The 19299-nt window shown below is 40.8% G+C and overlaps 1 protein-coding gene across 1 annotated transcript in view; it reads left to right on the forward strand.

Moving 5' to 3' along the window:
• The window catches only part of LOC109241042, a 55429-nt gene that overhangs the window by 20105 nt on the left and 16025 nt on the right, over nt 1-19299 (forward strand). Inside the window, exons 11-14 of the mRNA XM_019407752.1 lie at nt 807-1335; nt 3962-4129; nt 4211-4270; nt 4868-4990. Of these exons, the coding sequence (XP_019263297.1) occupies nt 807-1335; nt 3962-4129; nt 4211-4270; nt 4868-4990 (880 nt within the window). The remainder of the gene's footprint in view (nt 1-806; nt 1336-3961; nt 4130-4210; nt 4271-4867; nt 4991-19299) is intronic.

The raw sequence follows: 19299 nt of genomic DNA on the forward strand, positions 1-19299 counted from the left end.
GATTCAGCTGTGACCTTCAGATAAAAATCTTTGTCCATCCTCGCGGGCACCGACAACCCTCAAGGAGTCCCCCTCAGGCCTCTTTTATTTTCCTGACTTTGAGCCAATGCTTTTGATTGGTCTGTGCTCCATAGCACCAATAGAATTTTACAGTTGAGAACACTCTAGAAAACCATAAGTCAAGTTTGGTGCATTATGTGCAAGAACAACTAGATCTTCTCTCTGTTGCTCGTTTGCAAGAGATTTGCGGTGGAGATGATTTGGGCGGTTTGCTGAATCTTTTGTGATTTCACATTCAGTCTGTAAATTTTTCAATGTTAATATTGGGTCTATTGGTTGTGAAGAGAGGAAAGATTGTCTAGCAAGGTGTTTCACTTCCTATTATGTCATTGGTAGAATGTAATGCTAGCATTTCCCATTAGTTTCTCGGACTGCATCATTGTTACCAAAGATTGATTTCTCAGGATAAATCATGTTTGAGATAGAGTGATCTTCCTGCTTCTTGTGGTCGGGTCTTACTGTCCTAAAAGAAGGCAATAGGCTCTTTTCATGTTTTACCGCTTGTGATCTTCGCATGAGAGCTGAAGGCTCCTGGCTCTGTTTATCTGATGTGGACGTTTTTCAGGGATGAAGATACCTTAGTTTTCTGTTTAACCTCCTTGCTTAATAAAATTTTCTTTTCTTGGAAAAAGGGCAAGTAATTTCCCCCTATTTGATGCTTTTATGTTTTTTAAGAAGGATGTATTTCAAGTAGTTTGATAAAAATTTATCATGACATTGCTGATAGACCAATTTTCTGGTTGCAGACGGTTTGATATCAAATGGACGGCGCCCAAAGCTGAAGGATCACTCACAGATGCTCGTGGAGATATCATAATTTCACCTGATCACATAACTGTTAATTCTTCATCAGTTGCTTTTGACTTGTATTCAAAAGTTCTGACCTCCTATCGTGATGATTACTGTTTAAACCTGAGAGATTATCACGAGAATGCTCCCCTGCCCTTTACTGTGGAAGGAGTTGAACTGGATTTGAGAATGCGCAGTTTTGAATTTTTCAGTTCAGTCTCTTCATATGCTTTGGATTCTCCAAAACCTGTTCACCTGAAAGCAACTGGAAGGATTAAGTTTCAAGGAAAGGTTGTTAAAGCTTCCAGCATTGCTGACCAGCATTTTGTGCATTCTGAAAAGAGATCAGAAGATGTGCCAGTTGAATGTAATGACGCTACAGATACTCTTTCTGGTGAAGTTTCAATCTCTGGACTCAAACTCAATCAATTGATGCTGGCACCTCAGATGGCTGGAGCATTGAGCATCACACAGCAGGGTCTTAAGGTATGCCCCACTAGTTTGTTTCATATTTTTGTATACCACAAGTTTATGTTTGAAACAGCATTTGCATATTCCTTGCTACAACTTAGTCCTCAGCTCTTGCATAAATTCCTGCCTACCTAAAATATTGGTGGACAAGGTTGTCTTCATCTGAAGAATCAATGGAATCTTCTTTGTTATCTTCCGAACACCTGAGTTGTTGGTTGGAAAAGAGAATGCATCCATCCTAATAGGAAATTAATTACAGAAACTTGCAAATCTTTCTATATGCCTATCCTTTTTTATTTTTGTCCCAAGGTTTTGTGGTCTGTCGGGATTCTGTTTAAAGGTTTCTGACTCGTCGGCTTGGCGTGATTTAGTATCTTGGTTCTCTATCTCTATGGAAGGATGATACGGCATACATTTTTTTTATAAGGTAAAAGACATTATTAGCAATGGGAAAAATCCCGTATACAAGAGGTATACCAAAAAGTAGAGAATCTACAACAAAACATGATTCTCTACGAAAGACACCCAATCATCTAAACAAGTAGGGATTTCATGGGTGCATCAAAAAGCAATCAAAGACAAAAGGCTATTCCTCATGTGTACAAAATTATTTTCAATCCCCTCAAAAGCTCTCCTATTTCTTTCTCTGACCCACATAAAAGCTAATTGAGCAACGTCCCATGCCTTTTGTCTTCTTCTCCTACGTCTACTATCCCAGCTGTGCAATAAGTCTCTAATAGTACCTGGCATAACCCATGGAACAACAAAGAAGTTCAAAACTACCCTCCACAATCCCGATGCTACTACACAATGCACTAATAGACGTTCAACTTCTTCGCCCGAACATTTACACATAGCACCAGCTAATATGGATAATACTTCTCTTTCTCAAATTCTCAGCTGTCAGAATTGTTCCCCTTACTGCCAACCATGCAAACAAGCATACTTTCCTAGGCGCCCTAGGAATCCAAATCGATAGATGTGGAAAGTGTGTTTCCTCCCTCACCAGCAAACTTTGGTAGAAAGATTTGACAATGATTAGACCATCACTCCTCAACGCCCATCTACATGAGTCACTAATTAAATGGGGCCTGATTTGCCTGTAGAGTAGCTCCATCAACCCTTGAAACTCCCCAATCTCCACTCTTGCATATTTCTCCTAAACGTGAGGTCCCATAGAACTTCCCGTTCATGCTCCCTACGAATCTGGTGGATTGTCAATTGTGTACGATTTGAAACTGTGTACATATTAGAGAATGAGGTCCTCAAGGTATCCTCCCCGCATCACTTGTGGTTCCAAAAGCTAATTCTTCTGTCGTCCCTGACCTTAAAGGTGTGACAGTTGAAGCCTTCCCACCCTTTATTATGCTCCTCCACATACCAGTTTTGTCAAAGGCTCATTTAAGGCGCGCTTAAACCCTGAAGCTCAAAAAAGCTCATAGAGGGTGCTTCCCCTCGCTTAAGCTGCGCTTTAGTGTATGCAAGGCACTAAGGCATGAACACTTATTGCCCATGAATTCTATCTTGAATCGGACGGTAGTGAACAACAAATATAATTGGCAAATAAGTGTATTTGTTATTAAGGAAAACATTATGAATGAACTCCTTACTTTTTCCTTAAAGTACATATCTATTTTTATTTTTTTCCTTCATCCACCTTTTTTTTTTAACTAAAACACACACTTAAATTACGCTTTGCGCTTAAAGCCCCAATACATATGGAACGCTTTTTAGAGTTTTTCGCCTTTGACAAGACTGCCACATACTACACCCAAATGGAACTGTAATGGTCTTAGTCCTCCAACCCCCCGCCATAGAACCAAATTTCTCTAACTACTACCTCCCTCCATAAGGCATGCTCCTCCACCCCAAATCTCCATAGCTACTTTCCCAGTAATGCTCTATTGAACACCCTCAGATCTTTCACCCCTAGACAACCCCACTTCTTTGGTGCTGTACCAGCTTTCTAATTTACCAAATGTATCTTTCTAGTGCCATCAGCCGCATCCCATAGGAAATTTCTTTGGATCTTTTCCAATTTTCTGCGAGTCTCGCTGGCGCTTGCAACAAAGACAAATAGTAGGTGGGAATGCTCGATAAAGTGCTTTTTATGAGTACTCTTTCCCACCCTTCGACAAGTACCGCTTTTGCCAACCTGTTAGTCCCCTTCAGCCTTTCCTATAACCGGATTCCACATTGCAAGATCCTTATGAATTGCAAAGCACCCAAGGGCAATCCCAAGTGTTTAGTGGGTAGAGAACCCACCTTGCTCATAACCGCAAGCAATTGGTGGCTAATCATGAGCAAGTGCCTGAAGAAAGTGAGTAATGTCTACTGTAAATACATGAGATTAGTCAGAATGCCAATACTTAGGTTCTAGTCTTTTTTAATCATTGCCTTTTTTTGTATGGAACGAGGTTTGTTTAGTGCCTCTTAGGTTGCTTTAATTCTCTTAGAATATCCCACATTTATTGAGGGAATGGACCGGTATCTCCCTTTATGGTTTTGGGCAATCCTCACCTCATGAGCTAGCTTATGGAGTTTAGTTATGCCAAGGTCCATTTTCGTTACATATTCTAATTATTTATTCCCATTAGATAAATTTTGTAGTGTATAAATTTTGATTCTATTTTCTATACAGTTGGATGCCATGGGTAGACCAGATGAAAGTCTAAATCTGGAGGTCAGAGGACCATTTCATCCTCTTTCTGAAGAGAATATGATTGGAAAAATGTTCTCATTTTCCTTCCAGAAGGGACACTTAAAAGCTAACATGTGCTATCTGCCACTGCACTCAGCTAATCTAGAGGTATTTCTATTTATTCCATGTCTTTAATGATCATAAAGATGCTTGATTAAATGACTTATACTGCCTTTACCTGCATACCAGGTGCGACATTTGCCTTTGGATGAATTGGAGCTGGCTTCGCTTCGTGGAACGATTCAAAGGGTAATCTGTCATCCAACTGAAATAATTTGTTCTTTGAATGACTGCCTGGTCAAGAGTTTTGGTTGTCATACTTGCATATTAAGGAATCTTTGAATCAGCATCCTTCACAACTCTCAAAAAGAACAGGGTTATAAAAGCTTCTGTTTTCTCTTTTGATAAAAGGTAAAAAGAAACTATTGAAACTAAACTACTGAAGTTTTGCGTGAAAATAAGTCACGTCATGCCTTAGGTGTTGAGGTTCAAATAGAGTTTATGTTTATCTGGCTTTTCTGCTCGCTGTTTCTCATCTCCTGGATCAGGTGTTCTTACCATCAGTACTTGGAAGTGATTCAGAAAGTCCCTTTATTAGAATATCAAAAGATTTTTTATCCGAAACCATTCTTTCCAACATTTCCCCATCAATTGTTTTTCTTTTCCCCTCTAGGTTTTGTACACTGTATACACCGAAATGATCTAATGCTAATAGAATGATGCAATTGACTTACACTAGTAAGCACACTAGTTTTTTCAAGTAATAAAGCAGTGAGTGGAGTATTGTTTGAGAGGATCCGCAATTTAGCAAATAGTTACATTGTAAAGTTTTACTGTTACTCTCAGGCAGAAATCCAACTCAACTTTCAGAAAAGAAGAGGTCATGGGGAGTTGTCAGTACTCCGGCCAAAATTCAGCGGCTTGTTGGGTGAAGCTCTAGATGTTGCTGCTAGATGGAGTGGAGATGTTGTGAGTACATCCTTTTTTTAATTTTATATTTATTTATAGTGAAGTGGGGATGTTGCAAGTGCTTATGTTTTCACCTATGTCTTCATTAGAGTTATCTGGTCTTTTCTTGAGCTCGCATTTTTGCAGTGCTAATACTACAATCAACTTTGAATTACTCTGAATTTTAAAAGCTGTTGTCTTTTAACCGAGAAAAGAAAATGTTTTTGCAAGAACTGAAAAAGCTGTATTTACTTATCTTCCGTTAAGCTTAATTTTATTTTACAAAGTTGGTGGCTCTGTGATCTATATAACCATCACCAACTGAAAACTTCCGTCAGAGAGTGTAGAATGTTAATGTTAAATTGCTAAAAAGTGTGAGTTTAAGAATTACAAATATTTATCAAGTTGTCAATGCATATTTGGGAGTATGTTACATGCCTCTTTAGTTTGTATGGGTTAAGAGAGACTTTATAACCTCTTGTTCGGCAAGAGAAAAGGGGTCTTGTGATGTTTGTCCTTTTTTTTTGAGAGTCCAAAGCGTTCATCTTATTGATGTCTTCTTCTCAATCTTTATGTTGGAATTACCACCTCTTGCAGTACTGTCTTTTTAAATTAATATTTTCTACTTTTTTATTTAGACTTCTCCAGTTATAATTTCTTGTAGAAGTCTTTGGCTTGTCAAATGAACTCTTTCTTTTAAAAAAGAAAATGGTGATGTGTATTTGCTGGTGCTTTTACTTTCACTGTTTTGGGGATTCCGAGGTGAATTTGTTTGTTCTTTTATGATCTATACATGTTCTTTAAAAAAAAAAAGCTAATGAAGGCTTTTAAATAGTGTAAATAGGTTTCAAATTCAAAGTCCGGAACTTCTTAGAGTGTCTTTAAGGCATTGTTTTAAACTTCAAGAATGGATATGAGCAAACCTTCTTCCTGCCTTTTATCTTGAACAAGATAACATTTATATTATTAACAATGAAAGCAGTCCTTAGCACAAAGACTGTGCTAAGTGTAACCTGAGTTACCAGGACCCCAAAAAAGAATAAAAAGTTAGTCCTGTGCTAGTTACAAATACCCCAAGATGTCAACTACTGAATCTACATCTTCTTCTAGTGCTTCTTTGCACCAAATATGAAACAAAAATATATCATTCATAATGATCTTCTGTTCAGAGTTGACTATCCCTTCAAAGCATCTTAAGTTCCTCTCGTTCCAAATTATCCACCAACTACATGCAGGGATCATGTTCCGCCAAGTCTTGTTCCTCGGTAAGTTGGCTGGATTGTTCCTGCCTATTGATTCTATGTAGAACTCAATTATTTGTTTTAAATTAGGTCTTCGCACTTACCTCTTTCTTTTCCTTCCCTCCTACATCTTACGGTTGAACCAGATTATGCTACTGCTAAGCTAAAATTGTTGCTGAGCATAGAATACACAGAGAATAAACTTTGATCCTCTTTTAGCCTACGCTGGATTAATGTGGATCCTGATAAGTCTATAAAGAGTTTGGCTATACATGGACGCTGAATTTTGTTTCAGTAGTTAGCCAAGTAATCCCTTTATGATGGTGAGTTGGGTCAAGGTGTTAAGCAAAATAATTTAGGGAATATAGTGGTGTACCAGAGAAGGGGTCGGGTGTGTGACAAGGAGGTGGGGAGCTCGGCTAGGGGTGGGGGGGGGGAGGGGGTATTGTTTCTTATAGAAGTTAAGATTCTTTCATGGAATGTGAGGGGATGAATGAGCCAAACAAAAGGGCCATCATCAAAGTGGGAGTTAGAGAGTGGGGTGCTAATCTAGTTTGTTTTCAGGAGACAAAAATGGAAGTCTTGTCGGATGTGATTGTGAGGAGTGTCTGGGGAGGTAGTTGGGTAAAATATGATTGGGTCCCAGCAGTGGGAAGTGCCGGAGGCATTCTTTTAATGTGGGATGATAGGAGCTTGGAGGTAAAGGAGATTAAGAAGGGAGCTTTTTCTTTAGCAGCTCTTGTCAAAGATAGAGTAAGTGGGGTGGAGTGGGGATTTGGGGGAGTGTACGGACCGGGTAGGAGAAGGGTCCAAGGTGTCTTTCTGGGAGGAACTGGCCACTGTGATGGGGAATGGGACATTCCATGGGTTTTAGGGGGAGACTTTAACACTATTAGATTCCCGGAGGAGAGATTAGGGTGTAATCTGATTTCAAGGGCCATGGAAGAATTTTCTGACTTCATCAATGATCACTTTCTCGTTGACCTTCCTCTGTCAGGGGAAAGGTTTACTTGGGCCAGGGCGGAGGATTCCAACTCAAGGTCTAGACTTGATAGATTCCTGATATCGCCCTCATGGGATGAGTCAGTGCCGAATGTGCTGCAGATTCCTTTACCTAGGCTGACTTCGGATCATTGCCTATTTTGCTTGATGGATGCAGAGGGAGGGGGTACGTGCTCCCTTCCGATTCGAGAACATGTGGTTGAAAGTGCGAGGATTCAGTGACAAGGTGAAAGAATGGTGGACAAGCTACGGGGTATCAGGGACACCTTCGTTCTGTCTTATGAAGAAACTCAAATTACTCAATGGAGATATTATTAGGTGGAATAAGGAGGTTTTTGGGAGGGTAGAGGTTAAAATGAGGGAGCTTATGCATGAATTGGGGGAATTAGAAAGAGGGGAAGGGGCGAGGGAGTTACATGAATCTGAGAAAGCGAGATTGGGGGAGGTTAAGAGGGAAATAGTCGAGTTAGCAATAGCTCAGGAGACTAGTTGGCGGCAAAAATCGAGGGCGCTTTGGTTAAAGGAGGGGGATTCGAATACCAAGTTTTTCCACAGGGTGGCGGTTGCAAATCGAAGGAGAAACTTCATAGAGTCCTTAGTTGTGGATGGGGTGAGGATTGAGGGAGAGAAGGAGATAAAAGGGGCGATAGTGAGGTTTTATGAGAACTTATACAAAGAGGAAGTTAATTGGAGGCCGACTTTGGGGGGAATAAAGTTCAACCACATAGGGGAGGGAGATAGTGAGTGGTTAGAAAGGGCTTTTGAGGAGGAGGAGGTGCACAAGGCTGTGTCGAGTTGTGCCGGTGATAAGGCCCCCGGGCCTGATGGTTTTTCCATGGCCTTCTTCCAACTCTGTTGGGACACCATCAAAGGGGAGTTGATGGAAGCCATTGAATGCTTCCATGCGAATGGTGTTTTCGAGAGAAGTATCAATGCTTCTTTTATTACTATTGTGCCTAAGAAAGAAGGTGCATATTGTATTAGAGACTACATGTCTATTAGTCTCGTGGGAAGCATCTACAAAATTATTTCCAAAGTGCTTTCCAACAGACTTAAGAAGGTTCTTGATGTGACTGTTTCTTCCTCCCAGAATGCATTTGTGGAAGGTAGGCAGATCCTGGATGCTGCTTTGGTGGAAAATGAACTTGTAGACTCCAGAAGGAAAAATAGAGAACCCGACTTACTATGCAAGTTGGACCTTGAGAAGGCTTTCGACTATGTCAATTGGGAGTTCCTTTATTATGATGCGGATGGGGTTTGGGGCAAGATGGAGGGGATGGATCAAGTTCTGCATTTCCTCGGTCGGATTCTCTGTCTTGGTTAATGGCAGCCCGTGTGGTTTCTTTGGCAGCTCTAGGGGTCTCAGACAAGGTGACCCTCTATCCCCCATGCTATTCATTCTAGTGATGGATGCTCTGAGTAAAATGATGGATCGTGCGGCGGGCGGAGGCTTCTTGAGAGGATTCTCAGCTCCGATCGGGGTGCTCAGTGCCCGAAGAGTCTCTCATTTGCTCTTTGCGGATGACACCCTGGTTTTCTGTGATGCCGATATGGATCAGTTGACCTACCTGAAGCAGGTCCTGCAGTGGTTTCAGATAGTATCAGGACTCAAAATCAACCTCGGCAAGTGTGAGATTTTCCCGGTGGGTGAGGTTGCTAATATTGATGCTTTGTCTTGTGTTCTCGGATGTAAGGTGGACTCTCTCCCCTCTACTTTACCTGGGTCTCCCATTGGGCGCGTCGCATAAGGATACTACGGTTTGGAATCCAGTGATCGAAAAGGTTGAAAAAAGATTAGCAGGCTGGCAGAAACGGTATTTGTCAAAAGGCGGTAAGGAAGTGCTTATTAAAAGCACTTTATCGAATATGCCCACCTATTACTTGTCCCTGTTGCAAGCACCGGTGAGCATCACAGAAAAACTGGTGCGGCTTCAAAGGAACTTTCTTTGGGATGCGGCGGATGGAAATAGAAAAAGTTTCATCTAGTGAATTGGCAGACAGTCACTTCCCCAAAGAAGTGGGGTGGACTTGGAGTAAAAGATCTTAGGGTATTCAACAGAGCTTTATTGGGAAGTGGCTGTGGAGATTCGGGGTAGAAGAGCATGCCCTATGGAGGGAGGTCATAGTAGAAAAGTACGATTCCACGGGAGGGGGTTGGAGGCCAAGGCAATCACAACACCTTTCGGGTGTGGCATGTGGAGGATCATCATGAAGAATTGGGAAGCATTCAGTGGCAACATCACTTACAGGGTAGGAGATGGGAGGAGAATCAGCTTTTGGAATCATAGGTGGTGTGGAGAGGATACTCTAAGGGTCTCCTTCCCTCACGTCTTCAGAGTTTCAAACCAGAAGGAATTGATGGTCCAACAGATTCGAAAGGAACATGGAGGGGGGTAGTATGGGACCTCTCATTTAGAAGGAACATGCAAGATTGGGAGATTGCAGAGCTCCAAGATTTGTTGACACTGCTATATGGGCAAGACAGACCCCGGCCATCTAGTTGGTGCTACATGGGTAAAAGCTCAGGGGAAGAAGTTGATCATCTTTTGTTGCATTGCCCCCTGTGTCCTCGGCTTTGTGGAGGGCAATCCTGAATTTTTTTGGTGTTCAATAGGTGATGCTAAGCACTGTAAAGGAGATGCTATATAGCTGGGCCGGTTTCTGTAGAAGAAGAAAGCAAAAGGCGTGGAAGTTCGCCCCGTTAGCTCTCATGTGGATAGTTTGGGGGGAGAGAAATAGGAGAGTTTTTGAGGGGATTGAGTCTCCTTTTTCACATCTTAAGAACAGTCTTTTATCTTTGATCGCTTTTTGGTGCACTCATATAGCCCCTACTTGTATAGAAGATTGGGTGTCTTTTGTATAGAATCATGTTCTGATGTAAATTCTCTACTCTTTGGTATACTTCCTGTCTCTCCCGTATACAAAAAAAAATGCTTAATACAGTTTTCTGATTTCACAAAAGAAAAATCATATGGAAAAAGAAATCTGATCCAACTCCATTAAGTTATTCTCTACATTGTTAGAAGAAAATCAACTTTATGATTATGGAGATTCCCTGAGAAGGAAGACCTACTATAAAGATTTTTTCAGAACCATTTAAGATAAACCCAAAACTAGTACTGTCTGAGATTCTCTAGATGCAGGTATTAACTGATTTACTACTCTTCCTCCTTTTATTTGTGATATACACCTGAGTCTTCTTGTATCAATATTCAATCATGCATATTTGTTGCATCAAGGTTCCAACTTGTCTAACCTCTTTTTTTGACTATTGCAAGTATATTTATGCATACATGTCCTTCATTTGCATGTTAAATAGAACTAAATGTCAACTCATGGTCACTTCACTTTTTTTCTTTAAAAAAATCGTCCTTTCTATAGAACTCGTATAACATGAAACAACTTTGTTGAAAGAAAGTAGTAAAGCTAGTGAATTTCATGGTTTTACTTTACCTTTCATTTGACCTTCAAACAGTTTGCATTTGTCCCACTACATAAAAGAATACTTCTCATATGTGCAGTCGCAGATGTAGCTTTTGAGCTACGGGTTCAACCGATCCCAATACTTTTAACATGGAACATAGTTATATATGTGAAAAAGCACAAAAAATCAGCTATATATTAGATTCTGAACCCATAATTTCAGAAGTACAATGAGCTCAGTGCTAGAGTTAAAGGTCCTACGATCAAGTTCAAATTCTGGATCCCCTCCACATATGTGAGGACATGTTCCTAGCCCACTCACCTTTCTCCAAGATTGAAGTTAGAACTAGGAGTCCTAAAATCTTAATGAGAAGGAGCTTGGCATCCATGTGTTCAAGAGGTAGAAAACGACTGCTGTGGCGGGGTTTTTTGATTGCATAATTAAAGCCCGACAAGCGTAAGCTTTAGATAAGATGAACCTGCTTAATTCATAGGCTCTAAAAAAGTTAATTGTTTTATGTGTGATGGATAAAGGCTTGAAGCAAATTGGTGTTGGGTAAAGTATGCAAGGCTTTCGGGATCGATGGAGCTGGATTTGAGCATGAATTTTTTTATTTAATCATGAGAATGGACCAGAAAAGACAGGTTCAATTACAGCAAAAGGGATCACCCTCTTCAGCTAGTAAGAAGGGTAAAGGGAGGAGAAAAGGGGAAACCGAGGTTCAGAATCTAATCTGTGGCATCAACTATGAAGGAAGGAACAAAAAGGAAAGGGATCAACTATGAAGGAAGGAATAAAAAGGAAAGGGGTAGGCAAGGCAAGACTCTTTCCAGATGAAAGTTAAAATTCTAAGTTGGAACATTAGGGGCCTCAATGACATGGATAAAAGGAGCACTATCACATCACTAGTTAGGAAGTGGAAAGCTAGCATTCTTTGTCTCCAAGAAACCAAAATGGAGAACATTCCAACCAATATGCTTTACCAAATTTGGGGGAATAGGTGGGCTGAATGGGCAGAGTTGAAGGCTAGTGGCACTAGGGGTGACATTCTTATTCTATGGGATAAGAGATTGTGGAGGTGTATTGACTCTCACCAGGGGTGCTTTACTAATACTTGCTTTCTTGAAAGCCTTCATGAGGACTTCAGATGGGGGTTTATAGGTGTTTATGGTCCTCACTCCAATGCTGAAAAGGAAGATTTTTGGCAGGAATTGGGATTAGTCAGAGGTATTTGGGAGGAACAATGGGTTGTTAGAGGGGATTTCAATGTATGTATGTGTTAGTTTGATAGTTAAATAGTAGTAAATAACCCTAATCCCATATGTATTAGGAGTAGGACATGTATTATCATACTATATTATAAGGGGAAAGCCCTTTAGTGTGAAGTTGATTTACCAAAATATCCTTTAAAAGCTAAACGACCAATTTACCCTCAATTTATATGTAAAATTATCTTCCATTAAATAATTAATTTTAGCTACTTAATGTTGGCATGTACTTAATTGGAAGAGATTTTCTTCTTCTAATAACTACTCCCAACCTTTTGATATGCTAAGTATATCGTGTAGCCTTTTCATATGATGTGTGAATTTTATCTTACTCTTTATTAGCAATAAATTGTAGCCTTTTCAGCTTACCTCCTTTTATTAATTCCCATTGATCAATTATTTTTTTCATTCCTTTTCAGAAATTACACTGTAATTTTTATAGAATCCCTTCAAATTATTAAAGGCCTTTTGAATCATTTCTCTCATAGATCCTTTTTTTTTTGTTTAGCTTCTGAGTTTCTCCCATTCCAAATTGACAAGAGGTTCAGTTTCAATTTTAGCAAGTTAGTTTCTTTTTTAGATTGTTCAAGATTCAACTTTTATGCTATTTTTTTAGAATTTCTGCTAACAAGTGAGAGTATTTGTGCTGTTTCTGGAGAAAGGTGTTGGAAGAATTCACCGCAGTAGTTTACTATATATGATCTGTCTGTCGTCTTCTTCTTTCTTTCTACTTTTGCTTTAATTCCTTCCGTTGGATTTTGGCTTTATGATTTTTGTTTGTTGCATATTTATTGTATTGGGGTTTTGCGCATTTTTTTACTTACTGGAATGAATGAATTGAGCATCACTTTGTGAAATTTAGCAGATTGGTTCTTACATATGCGTATTCTGCTAAGAGGTAGTATTATGGATATTTAATAATGTTAAACTGTATGTGTAATTTAAATTTTAATTTATAGCTCAATCAAATTTCTTTAGCATATATATGCATAAATATATAATTATAAATGTACATTATGTAAATACTGATATGGGATACACGTGCAACGCACGTGCCCAGACACTAGTATATATATATAGGGCTCATTGTATCATTGTCAACATTAATCAATAATATTTTCTCCCGTGCATTCTCATATGATATCAGAGCATCGGTGAGATAATTATCGTTGTGCGTCATTCCAACGACATCCGGGAAGATATCAGTCGTCACCGTGCAATTTTCCGGTGACCTGAGTAGCTGTTTGCATCAGTGTTTGGAAAAGCGATCGCTTCGTTGGTTGAAGCAAAATGGATCCAATACTACAAAGAGTTGGATGGTTTCTCTACCGGATTATATTGAGTTCCTTCAGTATAAAGCACATAAACATACATCTTCATGATTAGCCTCCGTTGTTCCAACAGTTAGTAGCGGGACTTGTGTCTCCCAACCTTCAACCTCTGAGTCTTAGGTCATTGATTTAGGTGCATCTGATCATATTTCTGGTAACAAATCTTTTTTCACTAGTATTTCATATTCTCAATCTCTTCCAACAGTCATAATGGTCAATTGGTCTCAAGCCATGGCAACTGCAATAGGTCAAGCAAGTCCACTTCCTTCTTTACCTTTAGACTCGGTTCTTTATGTTCCTGGTAGTCCTTTTAATCTCATAGCCGTTAGTCGTTTAGCCAAATCACTTAAATCTGCTGTTTTATTTCTTGATGACCTTATTTTTATACAGGAACGCTGTACAGGGCGGATCATTGGTACCGGACGTGAATCAGATGGACTTTATTACCTTATCCTTGCAAAATCACATGGACTCGTATCTTGTCTCCCTCCAATAACTTGTCCCGTTACTGATTCACCAGATTTATTACATAAACGGTTAGGACATCCCAGTTTGTCAAAACATCAGAAAATGGTACCCGGTTTATCTCACTTGTGCACTTTAGAGTGTGAGTCGTGTCAGCTCGGTAAGCATACCCACTCCCATTTCCCGCGGCGTCTTGATAATCGGGGCAGAGTCACCTTTTACTTCAGTCCATTCAGATGTTTGGGGTCCTAGTCGGGTTAGTTCTACCTTAGGATTCCGTTATTTTGTCAGTTTCATTGATGATTATTCCAGGTGCACTTGGATATTTTTGATGAAAAATCGATCTGAGTTGTTTTCTATTTTCCAAACCTTCCACGCTGAAATTCAAAATCAATTTGGGATTTCTATCCGCACATTTCGTAGTGATAATGCCCTAGAGTATTTGTCTTCCCCATTTCAGCAGTTTATGAACTCCCATGGGATTATTTATCAAACATCTTGTCCGTACACATCCCAACAAAATGGGGTAGCTGAAAGAAAGAATAGACATCTTATTGAAACTGCTCGTACCCTATTCATACAATCTCATGTTCCGCTGCGTTTTTGGGGGATGCAGTTCTTACATCTTGTTTCTTATTAATCGTATGCCATCTTCAGCTATCCAAAATCAAGTTCCATTCTCTGTCCTGTTTCCCACTTACCTTTGTTCTCTCTTCCACCCCGTGTCTTTGGGAGTACGTGCTTTGTTCATGACCTTACTCCAGGAAAAGATAAGTTAGCTCCTCGTGTTCTTAAGTGCATATTTCTAGGTTACTCGAGAACGCAGAAGAGATATCGATGTTATTCTCCTGACCTTCAGCGATTTCTTATGTCTGCTGATGTTACCTTCTTTGAAACCCAATCATACGTCACAGGTCCAGTTAATCACTTAGATATTTCTGAGGTGTTACCCGTTCCTTCTTTTGGAGATTCAGTCCCTATCTCCCATTCATCTTCCTCCATAACTCTACCGCCTACAGTTCCAGTTGCAGCTCCACCACCTATAGCTCCAGTGTCACCACCGAGTCCAGTGCGACCACCTAGTCTAGTTCCACCAACTATAGCTCCGTGCCACCACCTAGTCCAGTTCCACCAACTATAGCTCCAGTGTCACCACCTAGTCCAGTTCAACCTTCTGCAACTCCACTGCTCCTGACTTATCATCGTCGTCCGCCCCCAGCATCAGGCTCAGCTGATTCACTTCCTGCACCTGACCCTGCTAATACTGCGGACTTGTCTCCTCTTAATCAACCAATTGCACTACGAAAAGGTATATGGTCCACACTTAATCCTAATCCTCATTATATCGGTTTAAGTTACCATCGTCTCTCATCATCCCATTGTGCATTTGTGTCATCTTTGTCCTCTGTAGTGAAGCACTGTCTCATCCCGGATGGCGACAGGCTATGATTGACGAGATGTTTGCTTTACATACGAGTGGTACTTGGGAGCTTGTTCCTCTTCCTTCAGGTAAATCGATTGTTGGTTGTCATTGGGTGTATGCAGTCAAAGTTGGTCTAGATGGCCAGGTTGATAGACTTAAGGCTCGTCTTGTTGCCAAAGGATATACTCAGATATTTGGACTCGATTATAGTGATACTTTCTCTCCCGTGGCTAAAATTGCATCAGTCCGCCTTTTTCTATCCATGGCTGTTGTTCGCCATTGGCCCCTCTATCAGTTGGACATTAAGAATGCTTTTCTTCACGGTGACCTTGAGGATGAGGTTTATATGGAGCAACCACCTGGTTTTGTTGCTCAGGGGGAGTCTAGTGGCCTTGTATGTCGGTTGCACCCCTCTATGGTCTAAAGCAATCTCCTCGGGCCTGGTTTGGTAATTTCAGCACAGTTACTCAGGAGTTTGGCAGGACTCGTATTAAAGCTGATCACTCTGTATTTTATCGACATTCTGCTTCAAATCTCTGCCTTTATCTGGTCGTTTATGTTGACGATATTGTTATTACCGGCAATGATCAGGATGGTATTAGTAAGTTGAAGCAACATCTCTTTCAGCACTTTCAGACTAAGGATCTGGGCAGATTAAAGTATTTTCTGGGCATTGAGGTCGCTGAGTCTAGCTCAGGTATTGTGATCTCACAACGGAAGTATGCCTTAGATTTTCTTGAGGAGACAGGAATGACAGGTTGTAGACCTGTTGACAATCCGATGAATCCGAATTCTAAACTTCTGCCAGGACAGGGGGAGCCTCTTAGCGATCCTGCAAGATATAGGCGGTTGGTTGGTAAATTAAATTACCTCACAGAGACTAGACTTGATATTTCCTTTCCTGTGAATGTTGTGAGTCAGTTTATGGATTCTCCATGTGATAGTCATTGGGATGCAGTTGTCCGCATTCTTCGGTATATAAAATCAACTCCAGGCAAAGGCTTATTGTTTGAGGATCGAGGCCATGAGCATATCGTTGAATACTCAGATGCTGATTGGGCAGGATCACCTTCTGATAGACGTTCTACGTCTGGATATTGTGTCTTAGTAGGAGGAAATTTGGTGTCCTTGAAGAGTGTTAGAATAGTCATGTAAATAGGAGTAAATAAATAACCCTAATCCAATATATATTAGGAGTAGGACATGTTATGTGTGTATATATATAGGGCTCATTGTAACATATGTTAATACATCAATAATATAATTTCTCCTGTGCTTTCTCACATGGTATCAGAGCTATCGTGAGATATTTATCGCTGTGCATAAATTCCAGCGACTCCGGGAAGAAAAAAAAAAAACCTTTTTTTCCGGCAAAACAGCACTGTCCGCAAGAAAAAATCAATATCCGTCGGTGTTGTGCAAAAACCAACACCACCACGAGATAGATCAGCTTCCGGCGACCAAACCACAAAAATTTCTCCAGCAGAACCTCTCCCACGCGCCCTCACGCGCCGCCGGAAAATATTTTCCGGAGAGTCTCCGTCGTCACGCGCCGGCGCGTGAGGCCTCTTCCGGCCATTTTTTGGCCGAGCTTCTTCAGGACAGCCTGGTCGCACAGCAATTCCGACCCTACCCATCCTGTTTTCGTTTGATTCCGACCACTTTGATTTTTCCGGCAGCTACAGTACTTTTCCGGCAAACACAATGTTTTCTTCATCTGTTTCAGAGAATTTTCAGTTGATTCTTTTTGTTATTTGGTGATAATCCAACCATGTCTTTGGGAGTCGATGCTTTCGGGTCTAGAAACCCGGGTTCTGGCAGTTCCGATGTTATGGTTACCTCAGAACCTTTAATGGGAGGTTCAAACTACTTAGATTGGGCTTCATCTGTCGAGTTGTGGTGTAAAGGTCAAGGAGTTCAAGATCATTTAACAAAAAAGGCTAGCGAAGGTGATGAAAAGGCCAAAACACAGTGGGAGAAGGTCGATGCTCAGTTATGTAGTATCCTGTGGCGATCTATTGATTCCAAGTTGATGCCCTTGTTCCGTCCATTCCAGACATGTTATTTAGTTTGGGAAAAGGCTCGTAATCTATACACTAATGACATATCTCGTTTCTATGATGTAATATCTCGAATGACAAGCTTGAAGAAACAGGAATTAGATATGTCTACTTACTTGGGACAAGTTCAGGCAGTCATGGAAGAATTTGAGACGTTGATGCCAGTTTCTGCCAGTATTGAAAAACAACAAGAGCAACGACAGAAAATGTTTCTAGTTCTTACATTCGCTGGACTCCCTAATGACCTTGATTCAGTACGTGACCAGATTTTGGCTAGTCCAACCGTCCCCACAGTTGATGAATTATTCTCTCGATTACTTCGCCTTGCTGCAGCACCTAGTCACCCAGTGAGCTCATCACAGACACTTGACTCATCTGTCCTCGTATACCAATCAGTGGACAATCGGGCATCTCATACTATGGAGAATAGACGAGGAGGAGGTCGTTTTGGAAGATCTAGACCCAAGTGCTCTTATTGTCATAAATTTGGACACACTCGTGATGTATGCCATTCTTTACATGGCCGCCCACCCAAAAATGCTTATGTTGCTCAGACTGAGACTACAGGTAACCAGGGATTTTCTTTATCTGAAGGGGAGTATAATGAGTTCCTTCAGTATCGAGTAAGTAAGCAGACATCTCCACAAGTAGCTTCTGTTGCTCAGACTAATACTTCTGTTGCTGGTAATTCTTTTGCTTGTGTTTCCCAGTCTAGTCCTCCTGGACAATGGGTTGTGGACTCAACCGCTTCTGATCATATCTCTGGTAATAAATCACTTTTGTCAAATATTGCGTATTCACAGTCTCTTCCCACTGTTACTTTAGCCAATGGGTCTCAAACCAAAGCAAAAGGAGTTGGACAAGCGAATCCCCTGCCCTCTGTCACTCTAGATTCCGTTCTCTATGTCCCTGGCTGTCCTTTTAATCTTGCATCTATTAGTCGTTTGACTCGTGCCCTCCATTGTGGTATATATTTTATTGATGATTCTTTTATTATGCAGGACCGCAGTACAGGGCAGACGATTGGAACAGGACTTGAATCAGAAGGGCTTTACTACCTTAACTCCCTAAAATCCTCCAAGGCATGTCTAGTTACAGATCCTCCGGACCTAATTCACAAACGTTTAGGACATCCAAGCTTATCCAAGCTTCAGAAGATGGTGCCTGGTTTGTCTAGTTTATCCACATTAGAGTGTGAGTCATGTCAGCTCGGGAAACATACCCGAGCCTCCTATCCTCGTAGTATTGAGAGTCACGCAGAGTCTATTTTTTCTTTAGTTCACTCTGATATATGGGGTCCTAGTAGAGTCAGTTCAACCTTGGGATTTCGTTATTTTGTTAGCTTTATTGATGATCATTCAAGATGTACTTGGATTTTCTTAATGAAAGATCGTTCTGAGTTGTTTTCTATGTTCCAGAATTTTTGTGCTGAAATTAAAAATCAATTTGGTGTTTCCATTCGCACTTTTCGCAGTGATAATGCCTTAGAATATTTATCCTCTCAATTTCAGCAGTTTATGACTTCTCAAGGAATTATTCATCAGACCTCTTGTCCTTATACCCCTCAGCAAAATGGGGTTGCAGAGAGAAAGAATAGGCACATCATTGAGACTGCTCGCAAACTTCTCATTGAATCTCATGTTCCGCTGCGTTTTTGGGGCGATGCAGTTCTCACAGCTTGTTATTTAGTTAATCGGATGCCTTCCTCTCCCATCCAGAATCAGATACCGTATGAAGTATTGTTCCCCAATCACCCGTATACTCTGTTCCCCCTCGTGTTTTTGGGAGCATTTGTTTCGTTCATAACCTAGCCCCTGGGAAAGATAAGTTAGCTCCTCGTGCTCTCAAGTGTGTCTTCCTTGGTTATTCTCGTGTTCAGAAGGGATATCGTTGTTACTCACTTGATCTTCGTAGGTACTTTATGTCCTCTGACGTCACATTTTTTGAGTCTAAACCTTTCTTTACCTCTTCTGACCTTTCTGACCCCCTTGATATATCTGAGGTCTTACCTATACCGACCTTTAAGGAGTCTACTATAGCTCCTCCTTCACCTTCCGCCACAGAAGTCTTACCCGAGTCTCCTATAGCTCCTCCTTCACCTTCCGCTATAGAAGTC

Source organism: Nicotiana attenuata, unplaced genomic scaffold (assembly GCF_001879085.1).
Source record: "Nicotiana attenuata strain UT unplaced genomic scaffold, NIATTr2, whole genome shotgun sequence".
Classification (NCBI taxonomy): domain Eukaryota; kingdom Viridiplantae; phylum Streptophyta; class Magnoliopsida; order Solanales; family Solanaceae; genus Nicotiana; species Nicotiana attenuata.